This window comes from Seriola aureovittata, chromosome 10 (genome assembly GCF_021018895.1).
Source record: "Seriola aureovittata isolate HTS-2021-v1 ecotype China chromosome 10, ASM2101889v1, whole genome shotgun sequence".
Taxonomy (NCBI): domain Eukaryota; kingdom Metazoa; phylum Chordata; class Actinopteri; order Carangiformes; family Carangidae; genus Seriola; species Seriola aureovittata.
The window spans coordinates 2,605,943-2,623,789 of record NC_079373.1 but is presented as its reverse complement, the minus strand read 5'-3'; the positions used below and the strand labels follow the sequence as shown (position 1 = coordinate 2,623,789).

The window sequence follows — 17,847 nt, the reverse complement described above, 5'->3', positions numbered from 1 at the left end:
TTTACAACGAATCAGAGATATTAGTTCTTAAATAAAATAATCAGATATAATTTCAACAAAAAAGATGGAAATTATTATTATTTTTTAAACAAAACAAATACATAAATTAAAAAATGATAAATATATAATTTAGGTGGGAGACTTCTTCAGACAAGCGTTTCAGAATATACATTAACTACTGACATGGACTTCTTGTTTATTACCAATTTAAGAGACTAAAAGTAACGTTCAAGATCAATTAGAAAGAACTAAAATGAGGGAATTGATTTAAGAAATTTCGCCAATGAATATTAAATTTCCCCAATGAAATTAAGAGGTAAATAATACTGCAGACGTTTTTGTCCTTACTTTCAAAATAAGTGAAAATCATTCTTCTAATACATCCATGGTGAAAATATGCAGGTAGACCTTTATTCTGAAGTTTACTCTCCCGTGTGACTTTGTTGACCCGGAACTAGCTTCACTGAGCTGCGGTAACGTCCTCTCCTAAGTGTGTGGTGTTGGTCCTTTCCAACTAGTGCAAGGTAACCGAGATATACACAGTCTTTAAATTGGCAAATACTACTCTTGGTTAGTAGAATTACTAGTGTATTTTGTATATGTAACGTCTATATTCTCATGCTAACGACTTAGCTTTGTACCTTGTAGTGGCTATTGACTGGGCGCGCATGTTTCGCATCACCAGACTACCCCGTCGGCGGTGTTTAACGTACTGCTCAGCTATATTCTGCTAAACGGAGGAAGCGTTGCAGAAAACTAACCGCATGAATGATTGACAAAGATTATATCTAATATAAAATTACCAAAATCTTGCTATGGCATCTCAAATTGAAATGTTTTAGCAATTGCGCCCCCCAGTGGTAGAAGTAAACACTGCGGCACTGGCCTGAAATCAGATGAGTGGCTGTAAATCAATGCCCATGGTTTTGGAATGACATGTTAAACATTAAATTATAGGTGTAATGTTTGTCTGGACGTATGAGGGCAAGATTGGGCCTGAATTTAAATGTCTCATTGTCATCAAATTAATGACTTCATTAAGTCTCAAAATGTGGCATGTGGTCTTAATGACACAGGGTAAGAAACATAAAGTAACTACATGTCCTTCTTTTGTATGATGTCCCCACAGCACTGTGTATCACCCCCTGATGTGATACTTCTTCCCAGTTGAAGCTCCACCATGAACACAACATCATGTGTATCTTTGCTCCAACTCTCCAGAACGGGGTTCAGACTTTGTGCATCCAAAGCCCCTCACTGCAGAGCCTCAGCCTCGAGTTCACCAACAGTGACCTACACTAGTCTTTCACACATCTCACCCCACTCACCTGTACCCTGCAGACGCTCTTACTGCATCAATGTCAAGGTGCGCTCCTATCTCCATTACATGAAACGGAAGATTATACCCTCTCCCAGTCCTCCGTATGGTCACGTGTGCCAAGTAGGAGACCCAGTGCTGCGTGCCAGCGCAGCTGCTGTTGACCCTGCAGCTGTAACAGGGCCGGAGATCCAAAAGGTCATCAACACCATGGTGAAAGTGATGCGGAAGCTTGATTGCGTTGGACTGAGTGCACCTCAGATTGGGGTGCCACTCCGCATCATGGCCCTGGAATATCCGGAGAGGATGTTGGAAGAGAGTTCGACAGCATCGAGGGAGGTCCGTGGTCTCTCCGTCCAGCCCCTGAGAATCTTCGTCAACCCACAGCTGAGGGTGCTGGATGGTCGGACTGTGCTGTTTCAGGAAGCATGTGAGAGCATCTCAGGCTACTCTGCCACAGTTCCTCGCTACCTGTCTGTGGAAGTATCTGGTACGCATGTTTATAACTTGATCCTGTGTTTCCTATACAACATTGCCTTTTACATTTTTCACCATTTGTGCCAAATATCATCTGAGTCTTAAAAAAAGACACTAAAAAAACAATAAAAAAGATTCTAAACGGAGCATTTTATAAGAGTATGAATAGTGTTAATAAGGGTGCTGACACTAGACTAGGTTTCTGATGTGATATTGGCATCTCTGTGTCTTATTAGTAGACACATTAAAAGGACAGATACTAATACATCTCTGTATATTTTTCTTGTCCCTTGCATGCTCTTCCTGCAGGTCTGAATGAAAAGGGTGAAGCTGTCACGTGGCAGGCCAGCGGCTGGACAGCTCGTATCGTCCAGCATGAGATGGACCACCTGGATGGGGTCCTCTACATTGACCGCATGGACAGTAAAACCTTCATCAACATCAACTGGCACGAGCACAATCAATAGAAACCGGACAAATCCTCAGGACCGACCACGGACATTTACATCAGCGATCGGTAAAACTGATGATATGATTTAAGTTTTGCTCCACACCATCTGTGAACCTGAAATTCTTTTGGAATTTGGTTCCAGGATCATGGAGAATTGCTTCAAATAAAAATACATCAGAGCACTGGAAGTGTTTTTGTGGTTGCTACAAGGTGCATGGCAGAAACCCCAAAGCAGTTACATCCCTTTAAAATGCAGCCAAGAGAGCAAAGTTCTGTGGACCTCCAGATGCTTGATAAATAAAGAAGCTGAAATGTTCATGATAAAATTTGTGAATTATGTCTGACACTGTCATGATGAATAAAATGCTTGTACAGCAAAAAATATGACCCATTTCAATAGATGACCTCCATCTGTTAACTCCTGTAAATACACTGATGTAAAACATCATTAAATTATCCAGAAGCTATCACTAAAGTTATTTGAACAAAAATGTCAAATAATAATATAAAACACAATTTGGACGAGTCTACGTGACCCTGGTCAGATTTGGACGGGGGACGCACGACATGTCCTGGAAAAACAGTCTAACAACTGAATGCAAGTTTTCTGGAGTTCTGTCTGCAGGATATTTCCAAAATACTAAATGAAATATAGTCGTAAGTTTGGCCAAATTACTGATTAGATTTTGATTTGATTTAATCCATCCAATGAAAAGCAGGCACCTCCAGGTTAAGAATATTTTACATATATTTCCTATTAAATTATTCCACAGCTGATCTGTCACCAAGCTTAAAAAGGCAGTTCATCATATTATAAATGTGTGTATATACTGTACATACTGTACATCATTACATTGGCTCTCCTCATCCTTTAGTGCACTTTTTCCTGCTGTATTAACTGAAATCTTGTCAAAAAAAACATGTTGGTTTAGGGTTAAAATTATTAGTTTATTAATTAAAAAATAATCAGCAACAATTTTGATCACTGATTAATCATTTAAGTCATTTTTAAGCAAAAATGCCCAAATATTTCAACCGAGCCTTTAGGGAAATTGTGACGGCCATTTTATCAACCAAACAATGATTTGATAAACCAAGAAAATAATCTGCAGATGAACTAATAACAATAATTGTTAGATGAGGCCTTTGTTTGTTTCAAGAGCAATTACATACAAAAAGAGCCACATACTCAGCCAAAAGGTAAAGGCATTCAAATGTTCTCAGAAAGGACTTGATTAGTGTTCGATATGACTGAATACAGTAATAAACGTGAGAACTGATGTTTCTGGTATATACCAGAACTCTACTGTCACCAAGTCATTTGCTCAGGTATGATAAAACACATTTAACACAGACAAGTGGCAGATCGACCATTTTTACTCCAGTCTGAGTGCAGGCATTGAATACAGATGAAAACAGATGTCCGTGTGCTTTGCACCAAGTTACATTTAAGTGACTCAAGAGCACAAACTGTAACCACAACCTCAAGTCTCAAAGATACACAATACTTTAAAATGATGATGATGGTTAATATGTCCATTTACAGAATACCTGGATGAAGTAGAATAATGAGAGAAGTTGCAAATAGAAAACTGGAGCACACATAATACTGCATTTCAGAATTGTGTCAAGGCAACATTTGGATTTGATTGTTCTTGATTTTAAAGTGTGCATATTTAAGGCATTGTGATTTTGCTAGTTGTGCCTCAATAGTGCACCACTTTTCTAATACACATCACACAGAGGATGACTGGTCAAAGGTTTGGCCACAGGTGCATACAACAGGATTTCTGTACCAACAATCCCGGCAATACTCTTTTCCACAATATCTGCACAGAACCAGAGGGTTTCTGGGACATGTCCTCCCGCAGGCACACACTTCCAGCTTTTTGATTGTGTGGTGCTGTCTTTGGCAGCCGTCTACATCTCTGCAGGAACGAGTGTGGAAGACACTGCAGGTGTGGCACAGGACCTGAGGGTCCAGCTGGGCGAGGTTGCAGCAGTCGTGATAGGTGATTGGAGGAAGAGATGGATTTATGGATTCAGGGTCATGATACCGAACTAATGAAGACATTGCTGCGCTGCTGCTGCTGGTGAGAGTTGGTATTGCCCTGTCACTCACTCTGAGACTTTCACTCTGTGCTGACTCTGCTCCTTGTTCTTTCATTTCTTCAGCCATATTGTAAGACGTCACAATACTGTGGTTCTTCATAATGCATTGCTGATGCAAGTCACAGGTGATATTGTGCAAAGTGTTGCATTCAATACATCGATTAGGATAGACAGTAGAAGACTGGAGACAGCTGCAGAAGTGGTTGGCTTCAGCATCACTCCTGCAAAGCTCCATCGCTTCTAACTGCAGACTGACTGACTGTGACTCTGCTTTGTCAAACCCTGACTCCTCATAGGGATGTCTGCTTTGCCTCTTGCTGGCGGAGCTTCTGGTGCCCTGTGACTCCAGAGGTGACACCTTGGGCAGCTGGCAGTTGAGTGTAGAGATGCAGACCTGCTGTGTGACAGCCAGGGAGGTGGATGAGGAGGACAAGGATGTCATTCCGTTGCTCTGTGTTTTGACAGGAGCGGGAGATGCACTACTTGGAGTCAGCCAGGCTAAAGAGCGGGGACTTTCGTCATCATTGACAAGTGCCTCTCTCTGCCGCCCATTAACATGCTCATCTGTGTACAGATCCATGTCCATTTCTCCATCCAACGGCTCCATCAGTGGCTGCTTGACTTTCAGTGTCTTCTTGGTGTTTTCCAAGGCGACCTATTGACATGCAAGGACAATAAATCTTCAATAGTTATTTAACCATCTGAGGACGATGGGTGGTTCTATTAAAATCCTTGCGATAATAAGCGTAGAAATGTGGTTTAAATGTTGTTAGAATCTGTAGACTGTCCACTTTTCCTTACATGTTCTTGTGAGATCATACATGACTCATAGCCTCTAAAATTTGGTTAAAGTAATATTACTGTGATATTACAAAATTTCATTTTATGAACCTATAGACTTTGGTAAACCCATTTCAGGTACCAAAACAATTCATCCAAATCAGTAAAGGTTTGTTTTCACAAAATATTTGAAGAACTTCAAAAACAAGGCTTAAATTTTTCAGCATTTGGGCTAAATTATCTGTTTGCACAGTGCGCTACGACAAAAAGGGGCCTCATTACAGAAAGAGCTGAGATTGTCCGAAAATTGTGATATAAAGCACTTTGGTATTATGTTAGATGCAAGTACCCTCTAAATATTAAAAAATGTAAGAAATAATGTAGTAATCGAGAAAATGCCCTTAGACCTCAGAGGGCTGAGTACTGAACAGCAAAGCTCCCTAAAACTGTCAAGTATTAAAAGCTGGCATTAATGTCACTTGCACTGGGCATTTCAAACAATAACCAGTAAAAATGTGTGAGGCATCCAAGCAGAAAAGAGAGTCATTTAAAATCTATCTGGAAAACTCATTTAATGAGCCTGAAACCCCATTTTAACTGGATTTATATTTGAAAAGGATATATGAAATAGAATATTAGCAATGGTGAGACTCACAGATCTGGATAGAAATGTATCCAGTGCCAAACGGTAGCAGAAAATTTGTCAAAGTCAGCATATTCCCACAGCCTTCTACATAAAAGATCATCTGTTTCATCTTGTTACAGCCCTTCACTGAAACTACCTGATGTTCACAGAGTAAAATACCCAAGGCCAAGACTCCATGGTCTTCTATGGTGGCGCCATTCCATCAGACAACACTATTTGTGTCTAGACCATTATTTTATGCCTGACTTATTTGGTTCCTTTGGAAACTTTGGGATCTCCCCTAAAATGCAAATAAAATGCCTGTGGGTTTGACCAATGTCTAGAAGCGTGAGTGTGGTTGGAGCGGTTAATCACAAAGCGGGGGCTGCATCCCATCTCTACATAACAGCTTTTCAAAATAAAGACCTCACCCCACGAGTGACGAATTCATTTTCCAAACACCAGGCAAACATACCTGTAGGTTGTTTCCTCTCTGCCTCTCTCTCACCAAACTCAGCTCCCACTGGGGCTCACCTACATGTTTCCCAAGAGCTGCTTGAAGGAGGCGGCACTCACAACGGGCCAGGTAGAAAGCACAAGACAAGTGGAGGAGTTCATCCAGAGAAGCAGCGAGTGCCTGGAGAAAAAGTTGCTCGTGCCGAGAAGAGCTGGGCTGGTATCCTAACAGGCCAAACAGTTTCTTAATCTGTGGCATCGACAGCACAGGTTTGATATAGTGGGTGAACATGCCGGAGTACATCTGGGACATGAGTGGAAACAAAGAAAAACAAACAAATCAAAAATTAGAAAATCAATCAATCAAATATCTTTACTTATTTCTTATCAGATACATTGTCTCTTTTACAAGAGAGACCTCGCTAAAATATCATATAGTCATGTAAAAACATGCATCATATTTGAACCCCTGAACTGATTTTGTCCTGGACATGTCATGTCATGTCATAATCATAACCCTCACCCTAACCCTAACCAAAGAGCATTTTATTTTTAATGGCCATTTTGATGATATTATAATAGCCCGGACCCCCTAAATCAGAAATTTAATCATAGATTCCATCATTTTTTTTCTGCCAACCTTGACTACTTTGTACTCTTCCCTCCAGGGACCGAGGTACAGGTTCAGGGCCGCTTGCTCCAGGACCTCAAAAGCTTTAGCCAGGCCTTGCAGCCCTCCTCTGGCTTTGACTTGCCCACCCCTGGCTGCTCTTGTTGCTGATGCCATTGCTGCTGCCTTGAGCGACTCCTCCATCACACTCAGTGGATCCAGACCCAGGCAGTGTGTCTCCTGAGCATCTCCATCCCTCAGTGGCCCCTCCACCTGCTTCCACAGCTCCTCATCTCTGCACGCCAGGTTGGAGCCTCGTCCCATAATTTGCTGCTCCAGACTGTGATCATAGGCATTCTTAAGATCGCTGGCTCTCTGCTTGGAGTTGCTCATCTCTATCATTCAGCTGAGCGGGAGACAAACAGGACAACGAAATGAAGGATGAAACTCTGTTCTCATCTGATAATAACTGTGCTGTTCGAACATAATCATTATTTGGCCAATCTGATCTAATCCATTATTTTACAGTTTCCCAGATCCAGAAGATCCAAATCTTCTTAAATTAAAATGGAGGATGAGCTTCAGCAGGAGATTTGTATGTTAATGATATCTTGATCAGTTATGAGACCAATTTTAATATATAAACTACATACACATGTTCCATATGCTAGTCAGTGCTTAATCCAAATTAATACAAAGGCTGTGATGCTCCAACAGTAAACTCCACTGCATCCTTACAGCTGTAAGCATGAGCACATCACCCCAGGCCCTGTTCACTTCAGAATTCAGGTTAAGACTTTGCTGCTTACTTTTAAGAATCTTAATGGTCAGGCCCCACCTCATATCACCTCACCTCACCTCACCTCACCTCACCTCACCGATTTTATTCATTGGCACTCTGCTCCTGGATCTCTCAGATCTGAAACTCATCCCTCCTGTATGTCCTGTTTATTCACTGGCCTTTTTAGCTCACAAATCTTTTACTTCGTTGTCATGTTCATAATTGTATGAAACTGTATTTTTGTTAGTATGTTTACATATTCTGTATACCCTATATTTACAATTCTTTCCTTGTGTTTTACTTATTCTATACATTTGTTTTATTTGCTTTTATCTATTTTAATTGTCCTTTGTACATTTGTTCAGCTCCAGTTGTTTTTAATTGTGCTTTAGAAATAAAGTTGAAGTGAGTTGACTTAACTTCCTCATGCCTCAGGGCAATGTGGTGAATATGATTCTGCTGAATGCATTTTAATACATAGATTAATTTCCTGTCATAAGATGGCAAACTAGTGGGAAGAGATTTTGAGATAGAATACTGTTAAAACCAAATGCCGTTATGGTCATTGTGTCAGAGACACTGTCCACATTAATGGTAATATATATATATATATATATATATATATATATATATATAAATAAAATATGATAAATACATAGAGAGACTCTACAACACTCGTGGCTTTATAACAGCAAAGAAAATTTCACTATAACACTAGTACTTCTGTACAACTGTGGTTAAATCACTTGTCAGATGTTATCTGCCTTGAGATAATGGGTGCAAACCAAGCTAAGGGAACTATGCCACTGGAAATACTAAGTATTACAACCCTTTGCTGCATGAAATATTACAAATTACGTTAACTATAATTGTTTCGAGCTTAAATCCACTTGTGCTTAAAACCGAAAGTGAAACTTGTGACACTTTGGCCCAAGTGAAAGAAAAAAAGATTATGTAAAGTTTCTTGTGTAATGAGCAAACGTGCTGACCGACACCGTAAGGTCAGGTTAAGTCAGGTCTCTGCTATAAACTGGCCTTGTTGTTGTCTGCAGCTCAGTTTGAGCATTAGCGTATTTCATCACTGACTAGCTAGTTTTGCTAGGTTAGCTGTTAATGTTGCGTCCTGCTTTTAATGGCGAGAACTTCAAACCAAATCTCTCCAAACCAAAAATCTCTTGCTTTTTTTCTAAACGATTTTGTCATAATATAACACTCGAAAGATTTTCCGAAGGGTGACGGCTTTTATTCATTTCAGTTAACATACATCCCACCAAATCAAGTAAACTTTTAGCACTGGGTCAGACCATGGTGTTTAATTTTCGAGAAAAGACTCAGGAAGTAACATCTAATATTCTCAGAAAAATAAAAACTTCAAACGGATTAGAGGTGTATGTTGTCTTGGACATACGGCGAATTAAAGGTCGACCCCCGTTGATTAAATTAATAGTTCGGTATATTCTTTTACACAAAACAACATTCAATTTCTACAATTGTGAACGACATCTCTAACCAGCCAACCATTACTGGTGTTAAAGCTAAGCTAACGTTATTTCGTCGTATTTTGACCATAGTATCAGCTTTGATTGACAGACTAGAGACACAAATACTCACCTGTTCTTGACACTTAGTCAGATGTTTATCAGTGAATCGTATAAAACATTTCCGGCCACACGGTCATCGCCGTATAGCTGCTAGCTGCTTGATTTTCTAGAATAAAGTAAACATTGTCACGTGTCAAGGATTTCCCCCAGCTTCAGACGGGTTCGCTTGGTAGTTGTATCAGGGTGGGCCGGGAGGAGGGCGGGTGAGTGGGATTCTCCTGTAGAGAGTAGTTTGACTTCAAAAATCTGGATCAGAATCAGAATACTGTATTGACTCCCAGGGGTAAATTTAGTAGTACAGTATAATTTTACATGTAACAGCAAAGAGTATAGAATAAGTAGTAACATTATGAAGATAAAGATAAAAACATAAATACAAAATATAAATATAAAAAATATGTCCTTATACTATGATATATAAATAAAAAATAGAAATATGTTAAGAATGGTAGTTAAGATATACAATGCAAATATAAAGGTCTAAATATATGGTGTAATTGCAAAGGTAGTATAGGTATAAATAAATAAGTTATGAAGTAACGTCTGCTGACCGGAGTGAGATAAGTCCATGGGCCAGTCTATTGGCTCTGAGCGTCTGACACTGAAGGACAAGCGAAGCTGTAAAGTTCGATGGCCACAGGCAGGAATGACTTCCTGTGGCGCTGTGTGGTGCATCTTTGAAGGAATTAGTCTTTCACTGAAATCGATGGAAAACTGGATACATGTAAAATAGACATTATATTAATCGATGAAAAATAATAATAATTTGCCTGTCTCATGGATGTATTATGACAACTTAATCTCTCGTAACACATCCATGTAGTCTGGAGTTTACACCTACTCAGTGGCGGCTGGCCAATAGGGGGCGCTAGGGCGCCGCCCTCCCTGATGGAAAGTGATTTTTTATTTTTTCCAAAATAATCGTTGAAAATAACAATAAGTGCTTATTTTCTACAAATAAATGTGTTTTGAATAATCAAGAACGAGCCATATATATAATATAAACCATAATTTACGGGGTAATGTGTGTCCACGGTCATTTCCCCTCTCTCCTGGGGCGCCAGAGAAGTCGCCCCGGCGACTGCAGCAGCTCAGCCAATGGTAGACTGTTGCTGAGACAAAAAAACACATAGCAACAGGTAATTTAGCCAATTAGCGTCATCAAATTTGTTAAGCTTGGGGCGCCCCAAGCCTATGAGTATCTTAGCAACCAGAAATAAGTGTCGGAAATCGAGATGGCGGCGTCAAGTAGACAAGACCAAGAACACACAGGGCTTCAGCTACCCGTAAATTCTGTAAAATCGCTCTTGCTAAACCACTTCGAAAGGAGAACTTTAGGGGAAAAACTTCGCGTTAAAGAACTTGGACCTGAGAAGCCCGGTCTGAATTTAACACAGCAGACACAGGAGAAAGGTAAAACGTACCAGAGGAGCTCTTGAACTGGTATGACATGAAGGCTTGGCTAACTGGATGTAGTTTTGCAAATGCAGTATTCTGCTTCCCGTGTTTACTTTTTAAAATGCCGGGGACAGATATTGTAGGGGCTGTAACAGGAGTTAGAGACCTAAAACATTTATCAGAGCGGATTAAAAAACATGAATGCTGGAAGGTGCACATGAACAACGCCGTCAAGCTAGCCATGCTAGACAGGACTAGCATAGCTGCGCAGCTGGATGAAGGACACAGGAGAGAAAAATCAAGGAAGAGGTGGATAAAAATACACATATTTTATCGAAGATCATTGATTGTGTGAAATTCTGTGGAGCTTTTGAGTTGGCATTGCGATGCCACGATGAGACAGCATCGTCCGACAACCCCGGCATTTTTCGATGATTAGTCGACCTTGTGGCCTCGCTGGAAGGTGTGTTAGAGGAGCACCTGAAGACCGCCACTGTCTTTAAATCCACCTCAAAGACAGTTCAAAACGAACTTTTGGACAGTATGCTGACGGTTCTTCGAGACTGCATTCTAGAGGATATAAAAAGGGCAGATTATCTGGCCATTCAGGCAGATGAAACAACAGACACTGCCACTCATTGTCAGCTGGTGCTTGTGCTACGTTACATTGACAGCCTGAATAAAGTCCGAGAGCATTGTTATGAGTTCATCCAGCTTCCAAACGCGACCGCTGACACAGTCGCCACTGCGGTGTTGGAAAGGCTGAAGACTTTTCTTCCTGAAGGACAACGGGGAAAACTAATCGCCCAGGTCCATGACGGAGCTGCCGTGATGAGAGAAGCCACAGGTGGCGTGCAGCGCAAGGTTCAAGACGTGTACGGGAGTGCCCACTACGTTCGTAGTATCTTTTCACAAGATCATGGCACATGTAGACATGCTGTTTAACCAGCTGCAGAAGAGGAACATGGACTCTGTCTACATCACAGGAGTCATTCAGAGGTTCACCAACAGCATACAAGCTATCAGGTAGGCTATGTCATTTTTCACATCGACTGATATAATGTTTATAAAAAGAACAAACATAAATTACATGTCTGAACACAGTAGAAAACATCTCATATCATTGTCATTATCTGTCAACCTGTTTTTATCCCTAAAACAATGGTATCTTTTGGTTTGGGTTCTTTTATTGGGATAGTTACTGAAAGCTTCTGGCACATACAGCCCCACCTAGAATATTTATCACCAGCCGCCACATATTTAAATTAACTTAATTTAGATATGTGTTTTTTTTTTAATGGCTGAAGCACCAGGTTGCAATTAGGTTTTTGAAGATGAATAAACTTCGTTTTGTTGAAATTTTGTGTATGTTTAGTTTTTGGCTTTTAAGATCATCAGTTATAAAACATAAATACATTGATACCATGTTTACACTCTAATTTGAATGACACACAGTGATATTATGACATCATAGTAAAATTCTAGAAGTGTCATTACTGCATGTCATACAGAATTTCTCTGCAACAGATCGTACAACAAATCACTCAGTAGTTGACACAGCAGAGAGACACAAGTAGTTTACTTTCAGTTCGACAGCTCCAGTTTGACAGTTTAAGTTTGACAGTTCAAGTTTGATAGCTCAAGTTTAACATTGACAAAACTTTTAAAGATGTATCGTCTATTTTCCTGTTGTGGAAAGGTTTGTTTTCTAGATACACTACACATTTTCTGTAATTTCTTTACTGTGTAATCAACCTTGTACGTGAAACTATTTCCACTTTGCAGTTCTCAGTGTTTAGTAGATGCTTTCTGTGACACCAGTTTATATCAGCTGTGAAGACACATTATGTTTCCATTCATTTTAATGTTGTTTATATATTTTTTTACTGTGTACAGGAATCAACAGCAGTTATAAATGTGGCAGATGAGCTCAAGCAGCTCAACAGCTCTCAGAGAAGGTAAGGAAGTTCATTACCATTTTCCTGACTATTTCTTCATCTGAGAGAAAGCCATGTGTGTGTAAATTGCTTCTATGGGAACAATGAAAATTGCTGTATTCAATAATAACAATGTTTCGCACATACAAATACTATTAACACAGCCTTGAATGTAAGGATGATTTTCCTACGAAGACTTGAGACTTGTCTTGGACTCGTATTAAAGGATTTCACTTGAGACTCTCAGAGACTTGAGATATGAGTTGGACTCGAGCTGAAAGACATAAAAGCTGTTCTAGTTAATATGATGCTGAATTCAGCTAAGGAGGGATTTATTTCTCGTAATGATCCCTATCTGTGATTTATGATTTCTTATGAGCAGCAGTAATAAACTACAGAAAAACCAACTGTCTTTCTCTTTATCACCAGTGCCACTGCCATCGACGCAGTCACCAAGAAGAAAGAGGAAAGGACACCGTGGAGGTATCGACTCTTCGGGCGCCCCTTGGTATGTTTGACAGTGTCATGGCTTCATATTAAACAAATTTAAGTAGTTAGTAAGAATTATATTTGAACTTGTAAATTGTAAACACCATCAGCGATATTTGACAGTTTATTCTAATTCTATTGCTTTTTTTGTGTGTTTTTGGTTTCTTCCATACAGAAAAAGGAAAATCCTCCTAAAGACAACAAGCAAAGGTAAGAACACTTCTCCTGGCTACATTTCTTTAATCCTTCAGCCCCTTTGTCAGCTGGGACATTGTGTGCCTTAGAGAATCCCATAAATTTTGGGAATTAGAACTTTTATCCTGCTAGTGTCAATACAAGGCTGTATTTGGTCTTTTGAGGGCAGTGCCTAGAAACTGATTTATCTCTGTAAGTGTTCTCTCCAGCCAATCATTCAGTTCATAGTGAGATAACACACATCGTTTCTCTTTGTCACCAGCGTCACCACCTCAGATGGCAAAAAATCAAAGGAGGTGAAGAAGCCACGTTGGTGGATGTGTTGGAAGGTACGTATGTTTGACATAAAGTGCATCGCTCAATTCCACCAGATATTTATCAATTGATGAGTGTATCTTTGCATGATCCAACCACAGTATTTGTTTACCCCAACAGAAGAGATGTAAGGTTGGACCCATCCCCGAAGAACAAAAGCCGAAGGAGGCGTGCCACTCCAAACCTGAAACGCCTAACCACCACACCAAGAAGGAGGAACAGCCAAAACAGAACAATGTTCCTAAAGACCAACCTAAGAGAAAGAAAGAAGTTACAGTGGCCCCCATAAAGACCCCTAGATATAAGCAGATGAGCTGTCTTGGGTAAGTACATCTGCATGTCCATACACACACTAGAAACAAGGCTGTAGAGGCATGAATCAAATCAAAGTCAAAGAGCTACAGGGAGAAAATGAGCTCCAGTCTGTGGACATATCATTGAAGAATTGTTGACACTGAGATGTGTTTGACTTGTACATTTTTTGTGTCAGGTTTCCCAACCCAGTGCAGATCTGCTATATGAACTCCTGCTTGCAGAGCCTCCTGACACTGGTATGCTTTATCAGAGACATTAGCCAACAGCAGCAGGTTTGGAGTCTGAGCCCCAACGCATCAATCATAAGGTACAGCACCCTTCAGACGAAAGAACAAATTTTATCCTTAAGTCGTATCCTGAACACCACAACGTTTAATGTCATGGACAATGCCTCTAACCCCTCCCCTCGACCCTCTCTAGATCATTAATAGATATCAAAGAGTCCCATTTCTCCAGTAATGTTCGTCAAAAACTCAGCGTTCTTGCTGCATTCAAGAAGGCGGTGTCGCTTAGGGACAGTGAATTTGAAGATCTCAGTCAGAAAGTGCGTAAGCAGGTTTCATTTTATGTTGTTTCACCACTTCCTGATAGTTTCTCCTTGGTGTTTAAACCTCTCTGTACAATTGTGTGCATGTATATCTACAGGATGCTCATGAGTTCCTCACGTCCGTGCTGCACCAGATCAGGTCCTTGGGCCAAGAGCTGCAGGTGCTGGCTGCCAGCAATGGCACCATCTACAGCTGTCCGGTGGAGAATAACATGGTGTTTAAAATGCTAAACACCAGGAAGTGCAAGAGGTAAACTACACACTTATGAACATCACACACACACATTCATCATCTCTTGCAGTATGTCAGGATAAGTTAAATATTCCTTTCAGCAACCACTACTTGACTTTCTTGCAGTTGAAGTTCTTTCTTTTTCAAAAACACAAAAAACACTTTTGTAATTTTGGTGAATTGATCATTAACTATTCAGTTAAGCATCAGCATCATCATGACCTCTGCAGCTATATTATAACTGTATTATCCATTCAATGTGTAGTTGCGGAACAGGATCTGCTAGAGAGGAGGATTTCACAAACTTATCCTTGGACATGATACCCGGAGGAGGAACAGTACATGAGATGATCGAAGATTACCAGAAGGTAAGAAACATCTCTCCTCATTCGTTCACATTAGAACCCACTGATATAATGTGGTGATATGATGTGGAAAACACTGACACATCAACCACCTTATAGCTACTTGCGTCAGTATGTGTATGGATGTGTAGCTGTTTGTTGTTGTGGATGTAAATCCAGTATAGTACTGAAAATATGTTGGTTTTGTGCTGTTCTGCAGGAAACGCAGTTGGAGTATTTATGCAAGTGCGGTGGTACCGTGTCAGGCCAGCAATCATCATTCATCAATCTGCCAAGGTGAGTGACATCAAATCCATCTGTCGTGACAGTGCACAGTGATGATACATGGTTCACCCATCGATATCAAACTGGGCAAACTACTCTAAGGAGTAATTCTGAAGTATTTATGATGAAAAAGACAAATAGTAACAATTTGTTACGCCACGTTTTTATCTTTTTCTCTGTCACCTAGTGCTCATATCTTTTCTGTCTGTCTACAGAGTGCTCGTCTTACATGTGAAGCGCTTCAAGTATTCTCCAACATACCAGCTGATAAAGGACCATGACCCCATCGTCCTCTCCAGAGAAGTTGTGGTGTCATCCAGGAAGGTAAAAAAAACTATTAAGAACTATTGTTTATCATTTGACTGGGGCTGATATGAGTAAATGTTAGGACTATGTGCGTACTAACTCTTTAATTGTGGTCTGTCTCAGGGTGGTGGCTGCTACAGTTTGGTTAGCACCATCAACCATATCGGCGCCACAGCAACAACAGGTAAGATAATCCATTCATTTTCCTTAAACTCACATTTCTAAGTAACAATGATATACACTAAATCACTATGGCCTGTATCATTTAAATTAAAAACACCTTCATAAGACAAAACATCTAACAATGTTTGCTCTCTTGTTAGGACACTACATCTGCGACGGGGTGGATCCAGATGTCGGCCAGAGAGACCCGACTGACCGGTGGTTCACCTACAATGATGCAATGGTCACTGAGACAAGTGGTGCCTCTGTCTGTGACCACCGGCAAAGATCTTCCTACATCCTGTTTTACCAAAGACAGGTAAGAAGACAAACTGAAGTCAAACACATCATGGAGATGATGTGGCAGACACCACACAAACACTGCTCTCCTTTACATTTCAGACAAATTACAGTTGAGTTTATTATTTTCTGTTTTTAGGAATAGACGGCGGGACGCTCCTCAAGAAGACTGGACACCATCATCAGTCATCTTGATCCCTAAAACAACAAGTCCTCCGAACAACAACCACGGAATGAGCCGTGGAAAGGTAGGTGGCTAATTTCTCTGCCTTTCATTTCAGAGTTTGGGTGAAGATGGAGGACTGAGATGGAGAGATCATACCAGTACACCCAGAGAGAAAGATGGATGAAGACCACATCCTTGGGCAGATGGATGATGAGCATGTCCTGTTGCTAGGAGGAGCAGAAAGATCGCCAGCCCTCAGGAGGAACGGCCCCCCCCCCCCCCCCCCCAGAGAGCCAGGATCCTCCCAAGGTTTCTTCCTATTAGATGAAGTTTTTCCTTGCCACAGTCGCCACAAATCACAGCTCTTGTGAGCAGTGATCCAAATTCTAATTGGCTCTAAATTGGATTTCAATTCCATGGCTTGCTCTCTAGGGAAGAACAAATTTAGTACATTACATTGCTTCTATTTCTATAGAAGTTAGCATAATAACCAGCTTGCCCCGGTCTGGCTGGACTGTTACGTCACTTTCCGATACCAAGTCACTGTAATGTCCAGTCTAACATGAAGAAGTAGCGTTGCTCAGATGGTGTATTATAACCTCTTTTCTTAAATCCAATCTTGGCTGTAGCTCTTGGCAAGACTGGTAAGTACAGCTGTTAATGCTAACGTGGGCTATTCAGTAATTGCAAAACATAATACGTTTTGAATAATAATGAAAATAGGTTGCAAGACTTTTCTTTAAAAGTTATTTATTTGGGCAGTTTTTTGCCTTTATTCCGATATGGACAGTGAGAGTGTGACAGGAAAGGTGGGGAGAGAGGGGGGATGACATGCAGCAAAGGGCCACGTGTCCTTTGCTGCATGTCAGCAAATGGTCGCTGCAGTAAGGACTGAGCCTAAGTGATGCTCTACCAGATGAGACCCCAGGAAGCCCCAGTAGGTTGCAAGACTTAATGTTTTAAATAGCAAAGAGCAAAGGTGTAAGGTGGTGTCAAGGATGACAACCAAACTCTGAACCTGGGGTGAAGGAAGAACTGTGACATTGTCGCTATGTAAAGAGAAACTGTCGGGTTTGGTGCTTTTGGTGCTTTTCATGGTGCACAAAGACGCTCTACATGATTTAAAAAAAGATCATAGAAACATACTAAAAGTATACAACACTGAAACAGCTGATACAACTTCTGAAAGGGTAAGTTTTGATTAGGGATTTGAATGTGGACAATTCGGTGCAGTCTCTGATGGTCTCTGTTGTCTGTTTGTGAGATGTGACCTTACCCAGGAGGGGCTGCACCATTAATGTTGATGTTCATTCTAAATCTAAATTCAAATGTTAAATGTATATATTCATTCTAAATGCTATATTTAAATCTAAATATCAAATCCAAATCTAAATATTAAATCTAAATATTAATTCTAAATGTAAATATCAAATCAATCTAAATTTAAATGTTAAATGTAGATATTAATTCTAAATCTAAATATCAAACCCAAATCTAAATGTTAAATCTAAATCTAAATGGGTCTCCAAGTGTAAAGCTAAATGTTCAGAAAATATGCAAATAACCCACACCAGCGCTCTGGTCCCGCCCCCTTGCAGCAGCCTCAGCTCACACAGCCACTGACGAGTATATATAAAAATTGTAA

General features: G+C 40.4%; 3 protein-coding genes across 4 annotated transcripts; 2 read left to right on the top strand and 1 right to left on the bottom strand.

Annotated features, from left to right (window-relative positions):
* The first annotated feature begins 436 nt into the window (after positions 1-436).
* pdf (peptide deformylase, mitochondrial) lies at positions 437-2,633 on the top strand. 2 transcript variants are annotated; one of them, XM_056387952.1, is made up of 3 exons: positions 437-524; positions 1,130-1,808; positions 2,105-2,633. In XM_056387952.1, exons 2-3 carry the CDS (start codon positions 1,181-1,183, stop codon positions 2,260-2,262), a joined length of 786 nt encoding a protein of 261 aa, XP_056243927.1. In that variant the 5' UTR covers positions 437-524; positions 1,130-1,180; the 3' UTR covers positions 2,263-2,633. The 2 variants fall into 2 exon arrangements, with proteins under 2 accessions (XP_056243927.1, XP_056243928.1); XM_056387953.1 differs by having other exon boundaries at positions 481-570.
* A 972-nt stretch (positions 2,634-3,605) lies between these two features.
* spata2l (spermatogenesis associated 2-like) lies at positions 3,606-9,932 on the bottom strand. Its single transcript, XM_056387951.1, has 5 exons — positions 9,763-9,932; positions 9,222-9,429; positions 6,860-7,235; positions 6,239-6,523; positions 3,606-5,013 (listed from the first exon to the last, which is right to left on the bottom strand). Exons 3-5 carry the CDS (start codon positions 7,229-7,231, stop codon positions 3,982-3,984), a joined length of 1,689 nt encoding a protein of 562 aa, XP_056243926.1. The 5' UTR covers positions 7,232-7,235; positions 9,222-9,429; positions 9,763-9,932; the 3' UTR covers positions 3,606-3,981.
* A 499-nt stretch (positions 9,933-10,431) lies between these two features.
* On the top strand, positions 10,432-16,493 carry LOC130176895 (ubiquitin carboxyl-terminal hydrolase 37-like). The gene is made up of 15 exons (XM_056388298.1): positions 10,432-11,635; positions 12,506-12,567; positions 12,976-13,054; positions 13,211-13,245; positions 13,493-13,559; positions 13,666-13,868; positions 14,036-14,167; positions 14,281-14,404; positions 14,506-14,657; positions 14,905-15,007; positions 15,204-15,280; positions 15,484-15,592; positions 15,698-15,758; positions 15,898-16,055; positions 16,176-16,493. The coding sequence occupies exons 5-15, from the start codon at positions 13,548-13,550 to the stop codon at positions 16,179-16,181; spliced, it is 1,137 nt and encodes a 378-aa protein (XP_056244273.1). The 5' UTR covers positions 10,432-11,635; positions 12,506-12,567; positions 12,976-13,054; positions 13,211-13,245; positions 13,493-13,547; the 3' UTR covers positions 16,182-16,493.
* The last annotated feature ends 1,354 nt before the right edge of the window (positions 16,494-17,847 follow it).

Coding starts and splice junctions, on each gene's coding strand:
- spata2l (XM_056387951.1), bottom strand. CDS start 7,231: ATGATAGAGATGAGCAACTCCAAGCAGAGAGCCAGCGATCTTAAGAAT. Junction 6,524..6,859: donor AAGAGTACAAAGTAGTCAAG/GTTGGCAGAAAA, acceptor CTCATGTCCCAG/ATGTACTCCGGCATGTTCAC. Junction 5,014..6,238: donor AGAGAGGAAACAACCTACAG/GTATGTTTGCCT, acceptor GCATGTCAATAG/GTCGCCTTGGAAAACACCAA.
- pdf (XM_056387952.1), top strand. CDS start 1,181: ATGAACACAACATCATGTGTATCTTTGCTCCAACTCTCCAGAACGGGG. Junction 1,809..2,104: donor CCTGTCTGTGGAAGTATCTG/GTACGCATGTTT, acceptor CTCTTCCTGCAG/GTCTGAATGAAAAGGGTGAA.
- LOC130176895 (XM_056388298.1), top strand. Junction 13,869..14,035: donor AAGCAGATGAGCTGTCTTGG/GTAAGTACATCT, acceptor TTTTTGTGTCAG/GTTTCCCAACCCAGTGCAGA. Junction 15,759..15,897: donor CGGCGCCACAGCAACAACAG/GTAAGATAATCC, acceptor CTCTCTTGTTAG/GACACTACATCTGCGACGGG.